The sequence below is a fragment of the Stenella coeruleoalba genome, assembly GCF_951394435.1.
Source record: "Stenella coeruleoalba genome assembly, chromosome: 4".
Lineage (NCBI taxonomy): Eukaryota > Metazoa > Chordata > Mammalia > Artiodactyla > Delphinidae > Stenella > Stenella coeruleoalba.
In genome coordinates, this window is record NC_137149.1 from 61,822,234 (window position 1) to 61,846,238 (window position 24,005).

At 38.7% G+C, this 24,005-nt stretch overlaps 1 protein-coding gene across 1 annotated transcript in view; it reads left to right on the forward strand.

Moving 5' to 3' along the window:
• NWD2 (NACHT and WD repeat domain containing 2) overlaps positions 1-24,005 on the forward strand; it is a 203,043-nt gene that overhangs the window by 94,263 nt on the left and 84,775 nt on the right. Inside the window, exon 3 of the mRNA XM_079920327.1 lies at positions 19,538-19,654. Coding sequence (XP_079776453.1) covers positions 19,538-19,654 — 117 coding nt within the window. The remainder of the gene's footprint in view (positions 1-19,537; positions 19,655-24,005) is intronic.

The following is a 24,005-nucleotide window of genomic DNA, read 5'->3' on the forward strand; positions in this document are numbered from 1 at the left end:
TTCCGCTAAATTGTGGCTATCAATTATGCCAACTCTGGAAATCACCCAAGAGGATTAGTCCCTCAATAAACAGAATGAGTGATCCCTATTTGCAGGTGACATTTAAGTATCCCAGTCAGGTCCAGTCACTGTGAAGTCTTTCTCAGATTCTGAACGCAAGGTAGCTATTTCTTCCCATCCTCATTTTCTATTTCTTGTAGGATGGAGAGGAGACCTTATAACAAGTCTTTGCACAAAGAACATTCACTTAAGAGGTCCGCTTTGTCAGTAATTAGTTATAAACCATTGGAAAAGTAACTTAAGCCCAGTTTTCTTATCTATTAAGCAGAGTGTTTCTTCAGCCCGATCTTGTTTCCTCTCAGCTCCCAAAATGATGATGCTTTGACCTCATCTCTATATGGCAGGCCGTGTCACATTTTTGTCTTTGCAGTTCTGTCCTCTTACCCTCTCTGAAGAACAGTCTCCTATGCATGTATCCTTTAGGTCCAGACTCCTGTCTTACTTCCTCACTGATGTCTACCCCAAATCCCCAGGGCAGGTTAAGGTGCTTGGTCCCATGGGCTTCACTCATTTATTCACAGACATTTATTGAGCCTCTGCTCTGCATAGGCCAGGTTGTGGGTGCAGTGGATACCTTAGTGTTGAAAACAAACATAATCCCTGTCCTCAGAGTTTACAGTCTCAGAGAATACGGTCATCACAACAGTGACCATGGTGGTGCTTACTGCAGAGGAAATAGAAGGAGCTCTGGGCATGCGTGATGGGGACGGGGGGGCGGGCCTCGTCGAACCTAGAGGCATCAGGAAGGCCTGCTGAGGAACTGATGTCTATGCTGAATGCTGAACGATGGGTAGATGGCCAGGTTAAACAGAAGAGTATTTCAGGCAGAAGGAACATATTTTCATAAGCAAATTTGGGAAGGAATTTTAGCATTAGGTAGTACTCACTGCCTGCCAGGCACTTTTTCTAAGTGCAGTATATACATTAACCTGTTTAATCTTTGCTACGAGCCTAGGAGGTAAATTCTATCTTCTACATTTTACTAGATAAGGACGCTTAGAAATACAGAAGTAAATAACTGCTAGAGATCCCACAGCTAATAAGTGGCAGAGTCAGAATTTGAACCAATGTAGTTTGGCCCCAGTGTCTGTGCTCTTAATTACTGCATCAAAAAGCCTCTTATATTCATACATTCACAAAAATTTATATAAGTGTGTATAGGTATGTAAATGTGCATGTATATATGTAAATACATGTGCATATGTAAATGTGTACATGTGTAAACACGTGTACACATGTACAAACGCGTGTGAGGAGTATATACACAGCTGGAGTGTGACCCACGAGAGAGAAAGTGGTATAAGGTAAGGTTGGAGAGTTAGGCAGGGACTACGTCATGGAAGATCTCAGAAATCAGGTCATAGATTCTAGATACCATCTTTGGGTGATGGGAAGCTTAAACATGGAAAGTGCTGTAAAATAGTGTTAACAGCCCAGGTTCAAATCCCACCTCTGCTACTCGCTACCTGTGTGATTTTGAGCAGGTTACTTCTCTGTTCCTCAGCTTTTTCACCATAAAATAGGGATAATATTTCTGTCTACTCATAAGTTTAAGGAGTAAATAAGTTACTCTATATAGTGTCTGGTGGAATGAAAGGAAATCCTAACATTGGCGATCAGATTTGCATTTTAACAAGAGCCCTCTGCCTGTGGTGTAGTGAATGGATTAGAAAGAGCGAGAACAGAAGCAAGGAGATGATTTGGGAAGTTGCAGCAGTGATGAAGGCCCAGGTCCACGAAGCAGATCACTCCCATACAGTGGTTGCTGAAAGCCCGCTGCCAGGAACAGAGCCAACTTTGGGTTTTTCACTCAGGCACATCATTTGTTTGTGGTCAAGTGTCCTGCCCCTGAAGGCAGTTGGTGCCTAGCTGCAGCCGGGCTGAGGTTCCTTTATACGGCGAGTCCCCAGCTCAGACTCAACCTAGATGCGCACGGCTCCTGCCTTGCAGCAGCTTCTGTCTCCAGCGACTCCTGACACCTTCTCTGTGTCCCCAAGTTCATTAAGCCTTACTAGGCAGAGGTTCTGCCTCGGTTAAGAGTTCAGTTCTTTCTTACCATCACGTTACAATTGTTAGGACTGTCCAGAGGCTGAATCTCCCAAGAGACAGAGGCATCAGGTCTGAGCAGTTAGTCGCCTTTATGAGGCTTCGGATGAAACATTATCCTAACTCACCCTGTTGGACCCTCTTTCTGGTGATCGTGTACAACCACTGGGGCCAGCCAGTTCTTTCTGGGCTTGATTTAGGACCTGATTTTCCCAGAAATGTCTGTCTTAGTTGTGCTTCCATATATCCTAGTCAGATATCTCATGACCAAGAGAATAATTGCAGGTGACCTAAAGTCGTCAGTGTTTGCAATAGTTCTAGTAAAAGTGTGGCCAAGGGTTTTTTTGTTTGGGGTTTTTTTTTCTCTTGTATCCCATGCAACTGGGGAAAGTCATTCTAACCAGAGTAAGAATTTGATAAGTATAAACAATAACTTTTCCCTGGTAAACAGTATCTGACAAACCTAGTCTGAGGTTTAAGACTCTCTGCTCACCTTATCCTGTGAGATGAACATTCTAGTAACAGGACACAGCTACTAAGCTACATTCAAATGAGTACTGTCTGCATTCTGCACTGACCTTGAAAGTTATATCCATAGCACAAGAATGTTGTCCCTGTTCGAAATTTTCTGAACTGCTCTGTGTTCTTTTGAATGTTTTTAGCAGTAACAGATATTTATCCCTTTTAAGAATAGATTTGATTTTTTTAGAGAGCTAAAATTCTTTTCAAAGCCATGTCTTATAAATGTAAAGTCCTGTTAAGCCTGGAGAAATACCATTTTAATAAATACAACCTCCCAGCTATAAAGGGTGAGAGTTTTTCAATACAAAATGAGATAATAGAAGCATGTGGGATCATCCCTGACCATTTCCTCCTACAGAGGAAATGCCCTGGGCAATGGCAGAATCATTAGAGTGAGTGTGTAGCCTCCCATAGTAATAACTTTGAGGAACAGCCTTCATCTTAGTACCATATCTGTTCAGAAACAAAATCAGTCATATTATCTCAGTAGTTACATTGTTTTGCATTCAGATGTGTCATATAGCATGGGAAGATTGAGAAGGAAAATATTTTGGAAAATATTTAAATTTCAGAGGTTCTTTCTGAAGAAGTGATATGTGAAGCCATTATGAATTGAAATTTGACCTTTTTTTGTTATATTTTTGTAAAGCATAAGGCTATTATTTGATTCTTACAGGCTGCTTTATTATTTGTTCAATAATCTTGGTATTTAAATCATTATGTCTGATTTCAAGTGGTAAAATTTGTTAGGGCTTTTATTCGCTGGCTTTTTGTTTGCAGACCAATTCAGCACATTATTATGAGCATGATAAATTAGCTTCCCTAAGAATATTTTTAAACAAGTGAAAAAAATAAAGTCAATTACTTTCCTGAACTTTTATACTTAATGATGAAATAAGTAAAGGTGCATAAAATGTGCTATCAACAAGGTAGTATTCCAATAAATAGTAAATTAGATTCCAGTGTCTGCAGTGCCTGGACATTAGGCCAAAAGCTAAACTTAATTTTTTAAAGTGTGTAATAAATCTTGTCTTATTGAGCACTTTGGGTTCCAGCCACTTCTTGCCAGTTATTGATAATGCATTTCTGTTTGCCCATAATGGTGTTTTGTGTTGCATAAGCTAAATGTTTCATCTATTTATTTCCTGCTTGTCTTCACGGTTGCTTGATTTTATTTTTCATCATTTTCTGCTCATAAAGACACTTGAGAAAGAACAATTTAAATATTCTCTTACTTCCAGCTTTTCTTCTTTAAACAAAGCTACTAAAGTAAGGACACATGGAGTTATAAAGACCTGGATGAAAGCAGTGGTGGCCAAACTTTAAGGAAATAACAGATGCAAAAACTATTATAAAAGGCTCCCATAGGTGTCAAATAAATCATGTGATATTTAAGCTTCTATTTAAAAACATAAGGGAAAGCCTTGTTTTGACTTTTACCCTGGTCATTTGGCTCACATATATTTAGTTAGATCTTATTGTTTAGCTCTTAATACACTAGGTGCTTGATTTAAACATTCTGTTCTTGATCTCAGTTCTTTGAGTTGGAGATGTAAGACCTGTGGAAAATCACAGTCCAAGCTAGCTGTGCAGACTATCACTGAGATACAATTCGGTTCACATATCATAAAATTTGCCCATTTAAAGTGTGCAATTCAGTGTTTTTAGTATATTCCCAGTTGTGTAAGCATTACCAAAATTAATTTTAGAACATTTTCATCACCCAAAGAAGAAATCCTCTCCCCTCTGGCTATCATTCCCTTATTGCCCTATTCCCCTCCCTCCCAGCCCTAGGCAACCACTAATCTACTTTTTGACTGTAGATTTGCCTGTTCTAGACATTTCATGTAAATGGAATCATACAAAAGGTGATCTTTTGTAACTGGCTTCTTTCACTTAGGATAGCATTTTCAAGGCTCATCCATGTTGTAACATGCATCAGTATTTCATTAATTTTTTTAAGATATTGATTGATTGATTGCTGTGTTGGGTCTTCGTTGCTGCACGTGGGCTTTCTCTGGTTGCAGCGAGCAGGGGCTGCTCTTTGTTGCAGTGCGCGGGCTTCTCGTGGTGGCTTCTCTCGTTGTGGAGCACAGGCTCTAGGCACGCGGGCTTCAGTAGTTGTGGCTCGTGGGCTCTAGAGCGCAGGCTCAGTAGTTGTGGTGCACAGGCTTAGCTGCTCCACAGCATGTGGGATCATCCCTGACCAGGGATTGAACCTGTGTCCCCTGCATTGGCAGGCAGATTCTTAACCACTGTGCCACCAGGGAAGTCCCTATTTCATTACTTTTTATTGCCAGAAAATATTCCATTGTGTGGATGTATACTACATTTTATTTATCCATTGATCACTTGATGGACAACTGGATTGTTTCCACTTCTTAGCTATTATGAATAATGCTGTTATGAACATTCATGTACAAGTTTTTGTCTAGACGTAGGTTTTCATCTGTCTTGGGTATATACCTAGAAGAATTGCTGTATCACGTAGTAACTCTGTGTTTAACCATTTGGGGAACTGCCAGACTGTTTTCCAAAGTGGCTGCACCATTTTATATTCCCACCAGCAGTGCATGAGTTTTCCAGTTGCTCCACATCCCTATCAACGCTTGTTATCAGTCTTTTTGATTATAGCCATCCTAGTGGGTATGAAGTGTTATCTTGAAGTTTTGATTTGCAATCCCCTGATGACTAACGACATTATCTTTTCATGTGATAACGCTGATTATCTTTATTGGCAATCTGTATATATTCTGTGAAGAAATGTCTACTCAGATCTTTTGTCCATTTTTAATTGGGTTATTTGTCTTATTGAGTTGTAGGAGTTCCTTATATATTCTAGATACAAATCTATTATCAAATATGATTTGTAAATATTTTCTTCCATTTTGAGGGTGCCATCTTCACTTTATTGATCTTTTGAAGCACAATTTTTTTTAATTTTGAGGAAGTCCAATTTATCTGTTTTTTTTCAGTAACTTGTACTTTGCTATCATATCTAAGAAACCATTGTCAAATCCAAGGTCATAAAGATGTTTTCTATAAAAATAGTTTTGTAGTTTTAACTCTTAATTTATGTCTGTGATCTGTTTTAATTTTTATATATGGCATGAGGTAGGGATTAAACTTTGTTCTTTTGCATATAGATGTCCAATTGTCTCAATACCATTTGTTTATTTCCTCATTGATTGTTTTGACACCCTTGTTGAAATGAGTTAACTGTAAGTATGAGAATTTATTTTTGGATTTTCAGTTTTATTCCATTGCCTATACTTATGCCAGTATCACACTGTCTTAATTATTGTAGCTTTGTACTAAGTTTGAAATCTGGAAGTGTGAGTCCTCCAAATTTGTTCTCCTTTTGCAAGATTACTTTGGCTGTTCTGGGTCTCTTGAATTTCCATATGAATTTTAAGATCAGCTTGTCAATTTCTGTAAGTCAGCTGGGAATTTTATAGTGATTGCATTGAATCTATAGATTTATTTGGGGAGTATTGTCATCATAATATTTAGTCTACCAATCCATTTATAGGGGATGTCTTCCAATGGTGTTTTGTAATTTTCAAAGTGTAAATTTTGCATTTCTTTTGTTCAATTTATTCCTAAGCTTTTTATTCTTTCTGATGCTCTTTTAAATGGACTTATTTATCTTAGATTGCTCATTGCTACTATATAGAAATACAAGTGGGTTTTACATATTGATCTTGTATCCTACAACCTTGGAACTCATTAGTTCCAACAGTTTTTTAGTGCTTTCCTTAGAATTTTCAATATACAAGATCTTGTCATCTATTAATAAAGGTGGGTCTACCTTTTCCTTTCCTATATGGATGCATTTTCTTTTTCTTGCCAAGTTGCCTAGCTGGAACCTCCAATATACTGTTGAATAAAAGTGGCAAGAGTGGATTATCTTTCTGTTGCTCCTAATCTTAGGGGGAAAGCTTTCAGTCTTCATTAAGTATGATGTTAGATGTAGTTTTATCATACATGCCCTTTATTCAGGTTGAAGAAGTTAATTTCTGTTCCTAGTTTGTTGAGTTTTTTTTTTTTTTTATCATGAAGGAGTGTTGGATTTTGTCATTTTTTTTTTCCTGTGTATGTTGAGACATATGGTTTTTGTCCTTTCTTCTGTTAATATATAGTGTCCTCCATTAGTTGATTTTCTGATGCTGAGTCAACCCTGCATTCCTGGAATAAGTCCCACCTCATTGTGTTGTATAAACCTTTTTATATGCTGCCAGGTTAGGGTTTTTAATATTTTTGCTGAGGATGGTTATTTTCTTGAGATGTTGATTTGTATTTTTCTTCTGATTTTTGTCTGGCTTTGGTACCAGGATCATACTTGTCTCATAGAATAAGTTAGGAAGTATTCTCTTGTAAGTTTTGGAAGACTGAACAATTGGTATTAATTCTTTTGTAAATGTTTGGTAGAATTCACCAGTGCATCCGTCTAGACCTAGGCTTTTTATGCAGCTTTTAAAAAATTACTATTTAATCTCTTGTTAAAAATGTCTTCACATTTTTCTATTCTGTCTTGAGTCAATTTATGTAATTTGTGTCTCTCTAGGAATTTGTCCATTTCATCTAAGTGATCTAATTCATTGGCATACAGTTGTCTGTAGTATTCTCTAATAATCCTTTTATTTCTGTAAGGTTAGTAGTAATGGCCTCTTTCACCCCAGATTTTAGGAATTTGAGGTTGTTTTTGTTTCTTTTGGTGAATCCAGTTTTATCCATTTTGTTGATCTCTTCAAAGAACCAATTTTTGATTTCATTCGTTTTTTTCCCTCTATCATTTTTCTATTCTGTTTCATTAATTTCCATTGTAATCTATTATTTCCTTCCTTCTGCTTGCTTTGGCTTGCCCTTGATGCTTTTTCTATTGTCTTAAGTTAAATTATTGAAATCTTCATTTTTAATATAGGTGGTTACAGCTCTAAGTATGGCTTTACCTACATCCCATAAATTTGCTATGTCGTATCTTCATTCTCACTCATCTCAAAGTAATTTTTAATTTCCCTTGTGATTTCTTCTTTGATTCATTGGTTATTGAGGTGTGTGTTAATTTCCATCTACTTACGAATTTTCCAAGTTTCTTTCTATTATTGATTTCTAGTATCATTGCATTGTGTTCAGAGGACATACTTTATATGATTTAGATCCACTGAAGGTTATTGATGCTTGTTTTATGATCTAACATATGTTCTCTCCTGGAGAGTGTTCTATGTGAACTTGAGAAGAATGTATATTATGTTGTTGGGTAGATTGTCCTAAGACATGTTAGAACTAGTTCATTTACAGTATTGCTACAGTCTTCCAGGATTTTGTTCTTCCCATTATTATATATTCAAGTCTCCAACTATTATAGTTAAATTGTCTATTTCTCCTTCATTTCTGTCAGTTTGTTTTTCATGTATTTTAAGGCTCTGTTCATTGCATATACATTTATAATTGTTACATCCTCCTGATGGATTGACCCTTTTATCATTATAAAATGTCCCTCTTCATCTTTAGTTATATTGTTTTAAAATTTCTTTTGTCTGATATTAGTATATATTTGTCTGATATTAGTATAGCCCCGTGAGCTTTCTTATGGTTGCTGTTTGCATGATAAATCTTTTTCCATCCTTTTTTTGAAATATTACATTTATTTTAATACAAATTCTCTTACATATATAGATTGTTTTATTGATTTTGTCTATTGTCATGCTGGTTCTACACTATAACACTTTCAATTTTTAAGTGAATTTTTAAAAATTTTTATTGCAGTATAGTTGACTTACAATATTGTGTTAGTTTCTGCTGTACTGCAAAGTGAATCAGTTATACATACACATATATACACTCTTTTGTAGATTCGTTTCCCATGTAGGCCATTACAGAGTATTGAGTAGAGTTCCCTGTGCTATACAGTAGGTCCTTATTAGTTATTTCATATATAATAGTGTGTATATGTAAATCCCAATCTCCCAATTTATCTCTTCCCTCCCCTTACCGCCTGGTAACCATAAGTTTGTTTTCTACATCTGTAACTATATTACTGTTTTGTAGATAAATTCATTTTTACCTGTTCTTAGATTCCACATGTGAGTGATACCATATAATATTTGTCATTCTGTCTCACTTCACTCAGTATGACAGGCTCTAGGTCCATCCATGTTGCTGCAAATGACATTATTTTGTTCTTTCTTATGGCTAATACTGCATTGTATATATGTACCACATCTTCTTTATCCATTCCTCTGTTGATGGATATTTAGGTTGCTTCCATGTCCTGGCCATTGTAAATAGTGCTGCAGTGAACATTGGGGGCACATGTATCTTTTCAAATTATGGTTTTCTCTAGATATATGCCCAGGAGTGGCATTGCTGGATCATATGGTAGCTCTATTTTTAGTTTTTTAAGGAACCTCCATACTGTTCTCCATAGTGGCTGTACCAATTTACATTCCTACCAACAGTGCAACAGGTTTCCCTTTTCTCCACACCCTCTCCAGCATTTGTTTGTAGATTTTTTGATGATGGCCATTCTGACTGGTGTGAGATGATACATCATTGTACTTTTGGTTTGCATTTCTCTAATAATTAGTCATACTGAGAATCTTTTCATGTGTTTATTGGCCATCTGTATGTCTTTTTGGAGAAATGTTTATTTAGATCTTTAGCCCATTTTTTGATTGGGTTGTTTGCTTTTTTGATACTGAGCTGCATGAGCTGCTTGTATATTTTAGAGATTAATCCCTTGTCAGTTGCTTCATTTGCAAATATTTTCTCCCATTCTGAGGGTTGTCTTTTCTTTTTACAGTTCCCTTTACTATACAAAAGCTTTTAATTTGGTCCCATTTATTTTTGTTTTTATTTTCATTAGGAGGTGGATCAAAAAAGATCTTGCTGTGATTTATGTCAGAGTGGGGTTATTTTAAGATTTTTTTTTTGATGTGGGCCATTTTTAAAGTCTTTATTTAATTTGTTACAATTTGCTTCTGTTTTATGTTTTGGTTTTTTTTTTTTTTGCCTGTGAGGCATGTGGGATCATACTTCCCCAACCAGGGATTGAACTGGCACCCTCTATGTTGGAAGATGAAGTGTTTTGTTTTTTTTTTTAAACATCTTTATTGGGGTATAATTGCTTTACAATGGTGTGTTAGTTTCTGCTTTATAACAAAGTAAATCAGTTATACATATATATATATGTTCCCATATCTCTTCCCTCTTGCGTCTCCCTCCCTCCCACCCTCCCTATCCCGCCCCTCCAGGCGGTCACAAAGCACCGAGCCGATATCCCTGTGCCATGCGGCTGCTTCCCACTAGCTATCTACCTTACTACGTTTGTTAGTGTATATATGTCCATGACTCTCTCTCGCCCTGTCACAGCTCACCCTTCCCCCTCCCCATATCCTCAAGTCCGTTCTCCAGTAGGTCTGTGTCTTTATTCCTGTCTTACCCCTAGGTTCTTCATGACATTTTTTTTTCTTAAATTCCATATATATGTGTTAGCATACGGTATTTGTCTTTCTGACTTACTTCACTCTGTATGACAGACTCTAGGTCTATCCACCTCATTACAAATAGCTCAATTTCGTTTCTTTTTATGGCTGAGTAATATTCCATTGTATATATGTGCCACATCTTTATCCATTCATCCGACGATGGACACTTAGGTTGTTTCCATCTCCAGGCTATTGTAAATAGAGCTGCAATGAACATTTTGGTACATGACTCTTTTTGAATTTTGGTTTTCTCAGGGTATATGCCCAGTAGTGGGATTGCTGGGTCATATGGTAGTTCTATTTGTAGTTTTTTAAGGAACCTCCATACTGTTCTCCATAGTGGCTGAACTAACTCACATTCCCACCAGCAGTGCAAGAGTGTTTCCTTTTCTCCACACCCTCTCCAGCATTTATTGTTTCTAGATTTTTTGATGATGGCCATTCTGACTGGTGTGAGATGATATCTCATTGTAGTTTTAATTTGCATTTCTCTAATGATTAATGATGTTGAGCATTCTTTCATGTGTTTGTTGGCAATCTGTATATCTTCTTTGGAGAAATGTCTATTTAGGTCTTCTGCCCATTTTTGGATTGGGTTGTTTGTTTTTTGTTATTGAGCTGCATGAGCTGCTTGTAAATTTTGGAAATTAATCCTTTGTCAGTTGCTTCATTTGCAAATATTTTCTCCCATTTTGAGGGTTGTCTTTTGGTCTTGTTTATGGTTTCCTTTGCTGTGCAAAAGCTTTGAAGTTTCATTAGGTCCCATTTGTTTATTTTTGTTTTTATTTCCATTTCTCTAGGAGGTGGGTCAGAAAGGATCTTGCTGTGATTTATGTCACAGAGTGTTCTGCCTATGTTTTCCTCTAAGAGTTTGATAGTTTCTGACCTTACATTTAGGTCTTTAATACATTTTGAGCTTATTTTTGTGTATGATGTTAGGGAGTGATCTAATCTCATACTTTTACATGTATCTGTCCAGTTTTCCCAGCACCACTTATTGAAGAGGCTGTCCTTTCTCCACTGTATATTCCTGCCACCTTTATCAAAGATAAGGTGTCCATATGTGCGTGGTTTTATCTCTGGGGTTTCTATCCTGTTCCTTTGATTTATCTTTCTGTTTTTGTTCCAGTACCATACTGTCTTGATTACTGTAGCTTTGTAGTATAGTCTGAAGTCAGGGAGCCTGATTCCTCCAGCTCCGTTTTTCATTCTCAAGATTGCTTTGGCTATTCGGGGTCCTTTGTGTTTCTGTACAAATTGTGAAATTTTTTGTTCTAGTTCTGTGAAAAATGCCATTGGTAGTTTGATAGGGATTGCATTGAATCTATAGATTGCTTTGGGTAGTAGAGTCATTTTCACAATGTTGGTTCTTCCAATCCAAGAACATGGTATATCTCTCCATCTATTTGTATCATCTTTAATTTCTTTCATCAGTGTCTTATAATTTTCTGCATACAGGTCTTTTGTCTCCTTAGGTAGGTTTATTCCTAGATATTTTATTCTTTTTGTTGCAGTGGTAAATGGGAGTGTTTTCTTGATTTCACTTTCAGATTTTTCATCATTAGTATATAGGAATGCCAGAGATTTCTGTGCATTAATTTTGTATCCTGCTACTTTACCAAATTCACTGATTAGCTCTAGTAGTTTTCTGGTAGCATTTTTAGGATTCTCTATGTATAGTATCATGTCATCTGCAAACAGTGACAGCTTTACTTCTTCTTTTCCGATTTGGATTCCTTTTATTTCCTTTTCTTCTCTGATTGCTGTGGCTAAAACTTCCAAAACTATGTTGAATAAGAGTGGTGAGAGTGGGCAACCTTGTCTTGTTCCTGATCTTACTGGAAATGTTTTCAGTTTTTCACCATTGAGGACGATGTTGGCTGTGGGCTTGTCATATATGGCCTTTATTATGTTGAGGAAAGTTCCCCCTATGCCTACTTTCTGCAGGGTTTTTTATCATAAATGGGCTGAATTTTGTCAAAAGCTTTCTCTGCCTCTGTTGAGATGATCATATGGTTTTTCTCCTTCAATTTGTTAATATGGTGTATCATGTTGATTGATTCACGTATATTGAAGAATCCTTGCATTCCTGGAATAAACCCCACTTGATCATGGTGTATGATCCTTTTCATGTGCTGTTGGATTCTATTTGCTAGTATTTTGTTGAGGATTTTTGCATCTATGTTCATCAGTGATATTGGCCTGTAGTTTTCTTTCTTTTTGACATCCTTGTCTGGTTTCAGTATCAAGGTGATGGTGGCCTCGTAGAAGGAATTTGGGAGTGTTTCTTCCTGTAGTATATTTTGGAAGAGTTTGAGAAGGACAGGTGTTAGCTCTTCTCTAAATGTTTGACAGAATTCGCCTGTGAAGCCGTCTGCTCCTGGGCTTTTGTTTGTTGGAAGATTTTTAATCACAGTTTCAATTTCAGTGCTTGTGATTGGTTTGTTCATATTTTCTATTTCTTCCTGATTCACTCTTGGCAGGTTGTGCATTTCTAAGAATTTGTCCATTTCTTCCAGATTGTCCATTTTATTGGCACAGAGTTGCTTGTAGTAATCTCTCACGATCTTTTTGTATTTCTGCAGTGTCAGTTACTTCTCCTTTTTCATTTCTAATTCTATTGATTTGAGTCTTCTCCTTTTCCTGATGAGTCTGGCTAATGGTTTATCAATTTTGTTTATCTTCTCAAAGAACCAGCTTTTAGTTTTATTGATGTTTGCTATTGTTTCCTTCATTTCTTTTTCATTTATTTCTGATCTGATTTTTATGATTTCTTTCCTTCTGCTAGCTTTGGGTTTTTTTTTTTTGTTGTTGTTCTTCTTTCTCTAGTTGCTTGAGGTGCAAGGATAGGCTGTTTATTTGAGATGTTTCCTGCTTCTTAAGGTGGGCTTGTATTGCTATAAACTTCCCCCTTAGAACTGCTTTTGCTGCATACCATAGGTTTTGGGTCGTCGTGTCTCCATTGTCATTTGTTTCTAGGTATTTTTTGATTTCCTCTTTGATTTCTTCAGTGATCACTTCGTTATTAAGTAGTGTATTGTTTAGCCTCCATGTGTTTGTATTTTTTACAGATCTTTTCCTGTAATTGATATCTAGTCTCATGGCGTTGTGGTCAGAAAAGATAGTTGATACAATTTCAGTTTTCTTAAATTTACCAAGGCTTGATTTGTGACCCAAGATATGATCTATCCTGGAGAATGTTCTATGAGCACTTGAGAAAAATGTGTATTCTGTTGTTTTTGGATGGAGTGTCCTATAAATATCAATTAAGTCCATCTTGTTTAATGTATCATTTAAAGCTTGGGTTTCCTTATTTATTTTCATTTTGGATCTGTCCATGGGTGAAAGTGGGGTGTTAAAGTCCCCTACTATGAATGTGTTCCTGTCGATTTCCCCTTTTATGGCTGTTAGTTTTTGCCTTATGTATTGAGGTGCTCCTATGTTGGGTGCATAAATATTTACAATTGTTATATCTTCTTCTTGGATCGATCCCTTGATCATTTTGTAGTGTCCTTCTTTGTCTCTTCTAATAGTCTTTATTTTAAAGTCTATTTTGTCTGATATGAGAATTGCTACTCCAGCTTGCTTTTGATTTCCGTTTACATGAAATATCTGTTTCCATCCCCTTACTTTCAGTCTGTATGTGTCTCTAGGTCTGAAGTGGGTCTCTTGTAGACAGACATATATATGGGTCTTGTTTTGGTATCCATTCAGCCAGACTGTGTCTTTTGGTGGGAGCATTTAGTCCATTTACATTTAAGGTAAATATTGATATGTATGTTCCTATTCCCATTTTCTAAACTGTTTTGGGTTCGTTATTATAGGTCTTTTCCTTCTCTTGTGTTTCTTGTCTAGCGAAGTTCCTTTAGCATTTGTTGTAAAGCTGGTTTGGTGGTGCTGAACTCTCTCAGCTTTTGCTTGTCTGTAAAGGTTTTAATTTCTCCATCAAATCTGAATGAGATCCTTGCTGGGTAGAGTAGTCTTGGTTGCAGGTTTTTCTCCTTCATCACTTTCAATATGTCCTGCCAGTCCCTTCTGGCTTGCAGGGTTTCTGCTGAGAGATCAGCTGTTAACACACAAGAGAATCCCCATAAGGTTATTTTTGTTTTTCCCTTGCTGCTTTTAATATGCTTTCTTTGTATTTAATTTTTGACAGTTTGATTAATATGTGTCTTGGTGTATTTCTCCTTGGATTTATCCTGTATGGGACTCTCTGTGCTTCCTGGACTTAATTAACTATTTCCTTTCCCATATTAGGGAAGTTTTCAACTATAATCTCTTCAAATATTTTCTCATTCCCTTTCTTTTTCTCTTCTTCTTCTGGAACCCCTATAATTTGAATGTTGGTGTGTTTAATGTTGTCCCAGAGGTCTCTGAGACTGTCTTCAGTTCTTTTCATTCTTTTTTCTTTATTCTGCTCTGCAGTAGTTATTTCCACTATTTTATCTTCCAGGTCACTTATCCGTTCTTCTGCCTCAGTTATTCTGCTATTGATCTCATCTAGAGTACTTTTAATTTCATTTATTGTGTTGTTCATTGTTGTTTCATCTTTATTTCTTCTAGGTCCTTGTTAACTGTTTCTTGCATTTTGTCCATTCTATTTCCAAGATTTTGGATCATCCTTACTATCATTATTCTGAATTCTTTTTCAGGTAGACTGCCTATTTCCTCTTCATTTGTTAGGTCTGGTGCATTTTTATCTTGCTCCTTTATCGGCTGTGTGTTTTTCTGTCTTCTCATTTTGCTTATCTTACTGTGTTTGGGGTCTCCTTTTTGCAGGCTGTAGGTTCGTAGTTGCCGCTGTTTTTGACGTCTGTCTCCAGTGGCTAAGGTTGGTTCAGTGGGTTGTGTAGGCTTCCTGGTGGAGGGGACTAGTGCCTGTGTTGTGGTGGATGAGGCTGGATCTTGTCTCTCTAGTGGGCAGGTTCACGTCTGGTGGTGTGTTTTCAGGTGTCTGTGGACTTATTATGATTTTAGGCAGCCTCTCTGCTAATGGGTGGGGTTGTGTTCCTGTTTTGCTAGTTGTTTGGCATAGGTTGTCCAGCACTGTAGCTTGCTGGTCATTGAGTGAAGCTGGGTGCTGGTGTTAAGATGGAGGTCTCTGGGAGATTTTCGCTCTTTGGTATTATGTGGAGCTGTGAGGTCTCTTGTTGACCAGTGTCCTGAAGTTGGCTCTCCCACCTCAGAGGCAGAGCCCTGACTCCTGGCTGGAGCACCAAGAGCCTTTCATCCACACGGCTCAGAATAAAAGGGAGAAAAAGTAGAGATAATTAGTAGAAGTATGAAGAAAGAAAGAAAGAAAGGAGGGAAGGAAGGAAGAAGCAAAGAAGGCAAGAAAGAATGAAAGGAGGGAGGGAGGAAGGAAGGAAGGAGGGAAGGAAGGAAAAGAGACAGAAAGAAAGAAGATACAGTAAAATAAAGTATAATAAAGTTATTGAATTGAAAAAATTTAGAAAAAAAGGATGGATAGAACCTTAGGACAAATTTTGGAAGCAAAGCTATACAGACAAAATCTTACACAGAAGCATACACATACATCCTCACAAAAAGAGGTAAAGGGGAAAAAATCATAAATCTTGCTCTCAGAGACTACCTCCTCAATTTGGGATGATTCGTTGTCTAAAGGAGGGAATGAATGAAGGAAGGAAAGAAAGAAATAAATAAAAGTATAATAAAGTTATTAAAGTTAATTATTAAGAAAAAATTAAAAAAAAACATGGACGGATAGAACCCTAGGACAAATGGTGGAAGCAAGACTATACAGACAAGATCTCACACAGAAGCATACACATACACATTCAGAAAAAGAGGAAAAGGGGAAAAAATCATAGATCTTGCTCTCCTTCTCGATGATTCGTTGTCCATTCAGGTATTCCACAGATGCAGGGTACATCAAGTTGATTGTGGAGCTTTAATCCGCTGTTTCTGAGGCTGCTGGGAGAGATTTCCCTTTCTCTTCTTTGTTCTCACAGCTCACAGGGGCTCAGCTTTGGATTTGGCCCTGCCTCTGCGTGTAGGTCGCTGGAGGGCGTCTGTTTCTTGCTCAGACAGGACGGGGTTAAAGGAGCCGCTGATTCAGGGGCTCTGGCGCACTCAGGCCGGGGGGAAGGAGGGGCACTGCGTGCGGGGCGGGCCTGTGGCGGCAGAGGCCGGCGTGACGTTGCACCAGCCTGAGGCCCGCCGTGCGTTCTCCCAGGGAAGTTGTTCCTGGATCCCGGGACCCTGGCAGTGGCGGGCTGCACAGGCTCCCCGGAAGAGGGGTGTGGATAGTGACCTGTGCTCGCACACAGGCCCCTTGGTGGCGGCAGCAGCAGCCTTAGCGTCTCCCGCCCGTCCCTGGGGTCCGTGCTTTTAGCCGCTGCTCGCGCCTGTCTCTGGGGTCTGCGCTTTTAGCCGTGGCTCGCGCCCATCTCTGGAGTTCCTTTAAGCAGCGCTATTAAACCCCTCTCCTCGCGCACCAGGAAACAAAGAGGGAAGAAAAAGACTCTTGCCTCTTCCGCAGGTGCAGACTTTTCCCCCGGACTCCCTCCCGGCTAGCCGTGGTGCACTAACCCCTTCAGGCTATGTTCACACCCCCAACCCCAGTCCTCTCCCTGCGCTCTGACCGAAACCTGAGCCTCAGCTCGCAGCCCCGCCCGCCCCGGCGGGTGAGCAGACAAGCCTCTCGGGCTGGTGAGTGCCGGTCGGCACCGATCCTCTGTGCGCGAATCTCCCCGCTTTGCCCTCTGCCCCCGTTGCTGTGCACTCCTTCGCGGCTCCGAAGCTCCCCCCTCCGCCACCCGCAGTCTTCACCCGCGAAGGGGCTTCCTAGTGTGTGGAAACTTTTCCTCCTTCACAGCTCCCTCCCACTGGTGCAGGTGCCGTCCCTATTCTTTTGTCTCTGTTTATTCTTTTTTCTTTTGCCCTACCCAGGTACGTGGGGAGTTTCTTGCCTTTTGGGAGGTCTGAGGTCTTCTGCCAGCCTTCAGTAGGTGTTCTGTAGGAGTTGTTCCATGTGTAGATGTGTTTCTGGTGTATCTGTGGGGAGGAAGGTGATCTCCGCGTCTTACTCTTCCGCCATCTTCTGCTCCAGCCGGAAGACGAAGTTTTAACCACTGGACTGCCAGGGAAGTCCGCCAAAGAGTGTTCTTCCTGTGTTTTCCTCTAATAGTTTTATAGGATCTGGCCTTACATTTAGGTCTCTAAGCCATTTTGAGTTTATTTTTGTGTATGGTGTTAGGGAGTGTTCTAATTTCATTCGTTTACATGTAGCTGTCCAGTTTTCCCAGTGCCACTTCTTGAAGAGACTGTCTTTTCTCCATTGTATATTCTTGCCTCCTTTGTCATTTTTTCCATCCTTTTAACCTTTTTGAATCTAAAGTGTACTCCTGTAGAAGTATATAGTTGGATCTTGTTTTTATCTAGTCTGACAGTCTCTGTTTGGACTTTTTAAACCATTCACACTTAATGGTATTATTGACAGAGTTAGATTTACTTCTGCCCTTTTACTTTTGTTCTATATGTCTGTCATTTCTGTTCCTCTATTCCTCTTTTACTTCTTTGCTTTGTGATATGTGAATATTTTCTAGTTTAACATTTTAATTCCTTATAGTGAAAAAATCATTCATTTCTGAGTTATTTTCTTTGTAGTTATTTTAAGGCATATACATCTTAGTATAAATCATAGGTAGATTCTGATAATTCCAGTGAGCTATAGAAAGACTACTCCTATATAGCTCTATTCCCTTTTGTGCTATTATTATTATATATGCAACATCTAATAAGTTACAGTGACATAATTATTACTTTATATAATTTTATGTCACAGAAGATATGAGAGGAATAGCAGTTGTATATTTATAGCTTTTGTTACATTAACTTTCATTTTTACCATTTCTGTTTCTCATTTATTCCAAATCCTACCTTTCCTCAGATATCAAACAGTATCAGCCACAAGGACGGGGACCAGGTTCTGTGTATGAGTGTTAGTTTGTGCATGACACAACTAAGTTACCATTCACATTGCAGATTTGTTTGAGAGTTTATTGGCAGATGGCCAAAAATAGACTTGTTCTAGTAATTTCAGTATATGAGGTTCAGTAAATTACAGTTCTGTCCAATTAAACTTCCTGTGATGGTGAAGTATTCTATATCTGCATTTTCCAACATGGGAGTCAGTAATCACATGTGACTATGGAGCACTTGAACTGAATTTTTAATTTATATTTAGTTTTAGATAACCACAGCTAAGGGCTCTCATAGTGGACAGTCAAGTTATAGTCTCAGACGTCCCTCTTTCTTAATATTGTGATTAAACCTTGTAAAGTAGATTAAAAGAAAGAACCCCAAAATCAGTGCTGATAGTTTCATATGTTATAAAACTCATGGACTGAGCCACGGGAATATTTTTTTAAAGAAGTTGTTATATCTCTGTCAGCCATCTAAAAACTCAAATGCAGATAGACAAAGATTTGATACAAACACACTTGTGTGGGGCATTGGCCAGGAGATGGAAAGTATACAGAGCACTTGGGGCACAGTGGGGGACCCCACGCTCTGTGCCTACGTCTCACTGAATGCCATGCAAACAGCCAGTAAGGAGGAGAGGTTGTTTTTTCTGCTTGTGGGAAATAAAGGAAAAGAAGAAATCTTCAAAGCTACAATTAGAAACATTTAGCTTATGCAGACAGCAATTGAGTGAAAGGAATGAAACCCATTCTGCTCTCCATAGCAAATTTTTCAAAGAGTGTACTTGTAAAAGCTTTTTACAGACTCTTTCCTCATCGTCTTTGAAGTAAGGAGGTAGAGGATCCTATTATCTTCACTTCTCAGTGAGGCATACCTTTCATTGTTTTCCATACATGTTTTTTCAGATATGTATTAATGAAAGCTAAGCTGCTTAGAGATAAGATATAAACAAAATGTCTCTGTGGGATAACAGGTTTCTTTTCCTATTTTTATTTTTTACAGAAATGTAGCTATTTAACTTTGGGTCAGTATATGTCAATGCCCATTATGGTTTTCCCTTCTCATATTGAGACATAACAGTAAAATTATACACTGTTATTTGTCTCCGATAATGTAGTAACTATATCCCAGCTGCTTTCAGACTTCTGAAATCCTGTTACCATTTCAATATAATGAAAGCCTGAATTGCAAAGCCTCTGATATTTAACATTTCATTTTCTCTGGGGCCATGTCAACAGTATAATCAGGAACAAAAAAAAAATTATAGTGTTCATCCCCAAACCATCATGGGATTTTAAAAAAAATACCTCTTTAGATTGATCTTAAAAATCATTTTCCCTCTGCAAGGGAAAACATGCTCCAAAGAGAAAAGTTAGAAGTCACATTAGCTTAATACTCTGAATATAAAAGCCTACACATCAATTGATTTTTCGCACAGGTGAATTAACGCTGCCTCCTCCATTGGTCCCCAGGTCATAGATCTGTACTGGGGAATTGATGAAGATGAATGGGACAGCCCTGAGCTCCAGAAGACCCGCATGAAGCTCCTGGAGGATTGTTTGAAAACTTCTGCAGGTCCATGTTTTGTTGTGGGTATAAAAAAAACTTAATGCTTTCTATTGTAGATGAATGTGAGAATTCTTGATTTGTGATTCTTAAGGGGCTTTTAGAATGGGGAAAGAAACCTTGCTTTTCTGTATTTATTTAAAATTCTTAAACTGTCTCCTTGCCCTCAATGTGTGAGGACAAAATCCTCCCCTTTCCGTAAGAAGCACTGCAAATTAACAGTGAATAATTTGAAGTGGTAATCAAAGGATTGACTTGGGGTTGACAACAATTTCCACAACACCTTGTGATCAGCAGTAAGGCTTACTGTGTTAGTCCTCCAATAATTATCCTAATTTTCCTTATATTTTATCATGTAGTATTCTATCCTAGTATCTGTTTCTCAACATTAGAATTTCTGGCATATTTTTTTAAAATACTGTGGCAGAAACATTGTTAAAGTAAACCAAATATATGGTCTCAGATCTGCCAATAGGAATTGATACCCTCTGGAAAAAATTTGTTTTTGCAGTGATTTTCAGCTAGAGATGTTGAACAGGAATATTATTATTAGTTTGTCATTATTTTCTAAAGAATAGCCACTCCTCTGTGTAAACACAGTGGTGGTAAGAAGCAGGTCACTCTATGGCGGTGATGTGCAAAATCACTGCCTCAGTTTAGCTGAAGAGAAAAACCTTATCCTGAATCCAAACAGCTCCTACCAATTGATAGGGAAGTTGGCCCTTTCGACACAGGATGTTCTGAGGCTGACGGATGACTGTTAAAATTACTATGATATGAAAATGTCATATCTTATATTTAAATGCTAGGTTCAGTGTATCAATAAAAGTTTTTAATATTTATTTGCATGTCCATCTATATTCAACTCCACATAAGACGTAAAGTACATAAAGTCTCTATAATATTTTTAGTATGTGGATAAATTATTCATTTATCAACCAACTACTTATTGAATGCTGTTCTGTGCCAGGGGCTGCTCTTAGTGCTGGGGCAAGTTGACCCATATGAAATGGTCATTTTTTTAGGCCAGTTTCTTATGATTTAATGTTAGAATTGAACTAAAAGGTAAGACTTTCTACCCTCATGGAGCTTGTGTCATTATGTGGGGCTAAGAGGAGAGGGCAGGCAAAAATCAAATAAGTAAACTAAACAATAATCAGATGGTGACAAGAGCTGTGGAGAAAAATACAAAAAGGAAGGAGGAAAGGGAAGAGCAGTGAGGGGAGAGACTTCTAATTTTCCATAGAGTAGATGGAGAAGGTCTCACTGATAAGGTGACTAAGGAGGGGAGACAGGAGGGAGGGACAGGGAAGAACCGACTGGATATTCCAGCTCAGAGCTTTCCAGAGAGAGGAGTGGGGAACATGCTTGGCAGGTTTAGGGAACAGGAAGTAGGTGGGTGTGCCTCAAGCAGTGTGAGCAGAAAGGGAGAGTGGGGGACTGGAGGCCACAGTATGGGGTTTGCCATCTTGAAGTTGGCTGTAAAGATTTTACTTGCACTTTGACATGAGAAGCAGAGTGCGTTGAGGAGAGGACTGGAGAGATCTGACTCATTTTAAAGCCTACAACTGCTGGTGGTCAGACCAGGGCAGAGCATGAAGAAACCCATTAGAAAGCTAATGCAATATGCAAAACAAGAATACATGGTTGGAGGCGGGTTGAAGAATGGACATCTAAAAACAGTGTCTTGCGGTCTAAACAGACTGCAGAAAGTCCTGAACTCCATACAGATATAAATCCATACAGATAGACAAAGAGCTAGCAGTGGAAGAGGAATTAAGACTTTTTCCCTGAGTCTGAGGATAGAACTAGACCAGTGGGTGGAAATTACAAGGAGACAGATTTTTGCTCCAGGTGAAGATGATAGAGTCTATAGCTTCCTCTCAGGTTTTGGGGTCACAGATAGCTGGGTATGACTGACGTTTCACAGCTGTGGGACACTGGAGGAACTTCTTTACCATTCTAAGTCTTGGCTTCCTTCTATAAAACGGAGATAATAGTTACTTGCCTCCTGGGGTCTTTCTGGGGATGAAATGAATTTACAGGACACTTTTACTTATTTGTTGTTGTAATCATTATTTCTCAAAACTGTCTATATTATGGGTGATGCACTCATTACAAAGTTTTCATCAAACGAGAGAATACAAATCACTCTGGCAGAGGTGCTGTAGGAGAGATTCAAACTTCGGAAGACAAGTTAGACCGGATTCCATCGTGCTTAGAAAGCCAGATTTAGGAAGCATAAAGAGCTATGTGTATGTCCTGGGGCATCTCTATTGCTATGATCTCCATAGCTTTATACTGATCCAGCCTCAGAAATTCAGGAATGAGAGAGACATTCTCCTTTTATCACCCTGTAGTGTGTCATACCCAAACTAAATTTAGTCATGGCCATTAATCCCTATAATTTACTGGTAGGGGAATGAATAAAGACTTGCCAAGTTCATGCAGGCTCTGAGAGTAAAGGTTAAGTGATAGAACATCAGTAACCACTGAGCTTAAACAAATCATTTATCCCTCCTTCTCTTCCCTGTTACACGTTGAAACTCAAGGCAACCACGATAAAACCCTGTGGACAGAGTCAGGATTATTCACCCCAGTGATCCTAAATCACGGAAGGTTTATTTCACTGCTTATAGGAGAAAGCACGCCTCTCATGGCCTTTCCTGTTGTAACTATGGTAACAGCGGGCATGTGTGTGTCGCTTTTAAGCTCCGGTTTCCTTGCACACTGCTCCCTTGTGACATTTCTACAAGTCATGATGACCCCCTGGGCTGCAAAGCATGGCATATTACTTCCCCTAATGCTGAAGTGTTTGGCAAGAAAATTCACCATTGCTGAATGAAAAAAATGTTTTTATATCTTCAAAGCCTTCACAGATATTAGCCCTTATGTTAGTTACAAATTCAGTACCAAACAAAGCTTTCATTTTAAGTACCCAGGGGATTGAAGTCCAAAGGGAAACATAAGCGTTGTATGCACATGGCTCTTTTCAACTTCATTTCCTAAAAGTTGTCCTTTGAGATATGGCCTGAAGTCCTAGAGACATGCAGGCTGTGCCTGCTAATCCCAGACAATTCTTTGTACGCATGCTTTTGGTCAAAATGATAGAGTGATAGAGTAAGGTACCTGGACACGTGTCCAGTTTCACTCTCAGGATTAACTTGGGAGATGTATCACACAGAAATACATCATCTCTACTGAGGAAGAATAGCATTTGTAGACATGTGTTTAGAAGAAGCCTCAGACAGTGGGAAAAACACAGAATTTTTAGTTTACAACTGGAGTTAGAGCCCTAGTTCTGACAAGGCAGCTCACCAACCTCACCACACTTTAATTCTCACATCCATAAAATGGGAAAAAATAACAGTAAACTAAATGTTGAAGAAATATCAAAGGTTTGTTGTGGAAACCAAATGTGATGATGTATGTGAGAGTTTTTTATAAACTATAAAGGGCTACACAACCATGAGTTATTATTAAATTGTAATTTCAGTTATTTTCAAATGAGAAAAAAATGTTTTTATTCATACTGGGCATTTATGTGGCACTGGAAAATTTTCCCTTTGAGAATGTTGATGATAGCCTCAATGTAGAAAGTGTTAAGTCTTGATTCAGACAAATATTAAAGGGTTTTTTAGTTCATTCATTCATTCATGGCTGTGTTGGGTCTTCGTGGCTGTGTGCGGGCTTTCTTTAGTTGCGGAGAGCAGGGGCTATTCTTTTATTGTGGTGCGCAGGCTTCTCATTGCAGTGGCTTCTCTTGTTGCAGAGCATGGGCTCTAGGCACGCGGGCTTCAGTAGTTGTGGCACACGGGCTTAGTTGCTCCATCGCATGCGGGATCTTCCCGGACCAGGGCTTGAACCCATATCCCCTGCATTGGCAGGCGGATTCTTAACCACTGCGCCACCAGGGAAGCCCTGGGTTCATTCTTAACATTGTCAAATGTATAGCATATACATTAATTTGCTGAAATTTACTTAGTAAGACCTTAATCTGCTCCCAAGGAGGGTTTTTGACCAGGATTGCAGTAAACAGGGAGACAGCTCACAGTTGAGTCCAAACTCACTATCTGTTTCTCCTTTTAAGTGCAGAGAATTGCCTCAGCCTTCGCAAAGTGTGGAAACTTTAGCAGTTTGTCCCACCCACTTAGTTCATAAACAATGCTTATGAAGGGGAGAAGAATTTGCCTGTTGGAGAGAGCAGAGTCCAGGTACATGCTACCTATACCATCCCCATTTCTCTTCACAGTGTGCATTTATGGGGAGAGGGGAATTTTCTTCTTGTCATCCCTCCATATTTGGAGTACCCCCGGAGAATTGCTTGGGGAGTTTGGGCATTGACTCTGGACCTTGAGCAAAGGCCCATCTCTT